The 1,418-nt window shown below is 41.5% G+C and overlaps 1 protein-coding gene across 1 annotated transcript in view; it reads right to left on the bottom strand.

The window, feature by feature from the left end:
* Window positions 1-275: 275 nt before the first annotated feature.
* The window catches only part of LOC142336568 (uncharacterized), a 2,346-nt gene continuing 1,203 nt past the window's right edge, over window positions 276-1,418 (bottom strand). Inside the window, exon 1 of the mRNA XM_075385477.1 lies at window positions 276-1,418. This exon is cut by the window's right edge and continues 1,203 nt beyond it. Within this exon, the coding sequence (XP_075241592.1) occupies window positions 276-1,418 (1,143 nt within the window).

The raw sequence follows: 1,418 nt of genomic DNA, 5'->3' as shown, positions 1-1,418 counted from the left end.
CGAGGCATCTGTTTTTACTCTAGTCTTACGGTTTATATTGAAGTGTGTGTTTTCAGTTAGGTGACGTATTGTTTCTTTTATTTTGTTAAAGGCTGCTTCGTGTTGCTCTTGCCATACAAATTTTGTTTCTTTTTGTAATAGTTTGCGGAAGTCTTTGCATGTTTCAGCTAGGTTTGGGATGAATTTCGTTAGATGGTGGATGCTACCTAAGAATGATTTCAGTTGCTTCTGTGTTTTTGGTTGTTGGAGGTTAAGGATTGCTTGTGTCTTTGAGACTATTGGCTTAATGCCGTTTTGTTGATTTCGTATCCAAGCCATGATATTTTTTGTTTTGCAAAATGACATTTTTCGATGTTTATTGCTAGCTTTTCTTCGTCTAGTTTATCTAGGCATTTGAATAGTTTTTCTTTATGATTTTGTATTCCCCCTTTTGTGACTATTATTATGTCGTCGAGAAAGCTGAATGTGTTTGTGAGGTTGGCTAGAGCAATGTCTATAGCTTTTTGAAATTCGGCTGGCATGTCTGTTAGACCATAAAATCCGGTATTGAATCGGTATGTTCCTGTGGCTTGTCCGCCTATGATGTTGAAGTTGCAGTGTTTCGCTGTCTCTTTGTCCAGTGGGAGTTGGCTATACGCGTAGCGTAGGTCAATTGTTGAGAATAGTACTTCTCCATCGTCGGACGCTTGAGTGATTGTTTGTGCGATGCTATCCATTAGGCAGTCGATGTTATGCATTTGGTACTTATTCTTGTGGATTGCCTTATTAATCGTTTTTGCGTCCATAGCCAGTTTAATTGATTTGTCCCGTTTGACTGTTATGACAATAGGCGAGATGAAGAATTCTTCGCTACACTTGTCTAGTTTCGTGATGTGTCCGTTCGTTTGGAGTTTCTTTAGTTCTTCTTCTACTTCTTTTTCGAGGTGGAGTGGGATTCTGCGTCCCTTTTGATGGATGGGGGTGTAATACGACTTAAATTTAGATTTTACCTTATGATTGACCGATCGACCTATTCTGTTTGCTAGGTTTTTGTATTTTATAGCAATTTCCTGATTTAGTGGGCATGTGGATGGGGCACTGATGTTGTAGATGGTCTTACCTTCCACGTTTGTGGGGTCCTGTTGATGTAGGGTGATTCCTAATGCTTGAAAGAGGTCTCTGCCGATGATGGCCCGGTGACTTTTTGGGACGACGATGAGGTCTGCTTGCCCTGCATTCCATCCATTGCATTGGATATCACTGTACAAGGTCCCTTTATTACGGATTGGGTCATTTGTGTAGCTACGTAGCTGTACTGGGTTCGTGGTGTGGCTCCACCATGTGTTACTGTCTCGTTCTTCTATCTCTTTCGCCATTCGTTCTGTTACCAGGCTTGCTGAGCTGCCGGAGTCCACCATCACCCAATATCTGCTGTTTCC

The sequence above is a fragment of the Convolutriloba macropyga genome, chromosome 3 (genome assembly GCF_964194025.1).
Source record: "Convolutriloba macropyga chromosome 3, txConMacr16.3, whole genome shotgun sequence".
Classification (NCBI taxonomy): domain Eukaryota; kingdom Metazoa; phylum Xenacoelomorpha; order Acoela; family Convolutidae; genus Convolutriloba; species Convolutriloba macropyga.
The sequence above is the reverse complement of the archived record's forward strand: the minus strand, read 5'-3'. Positions and strand labels throughout refer to the sequence as shown.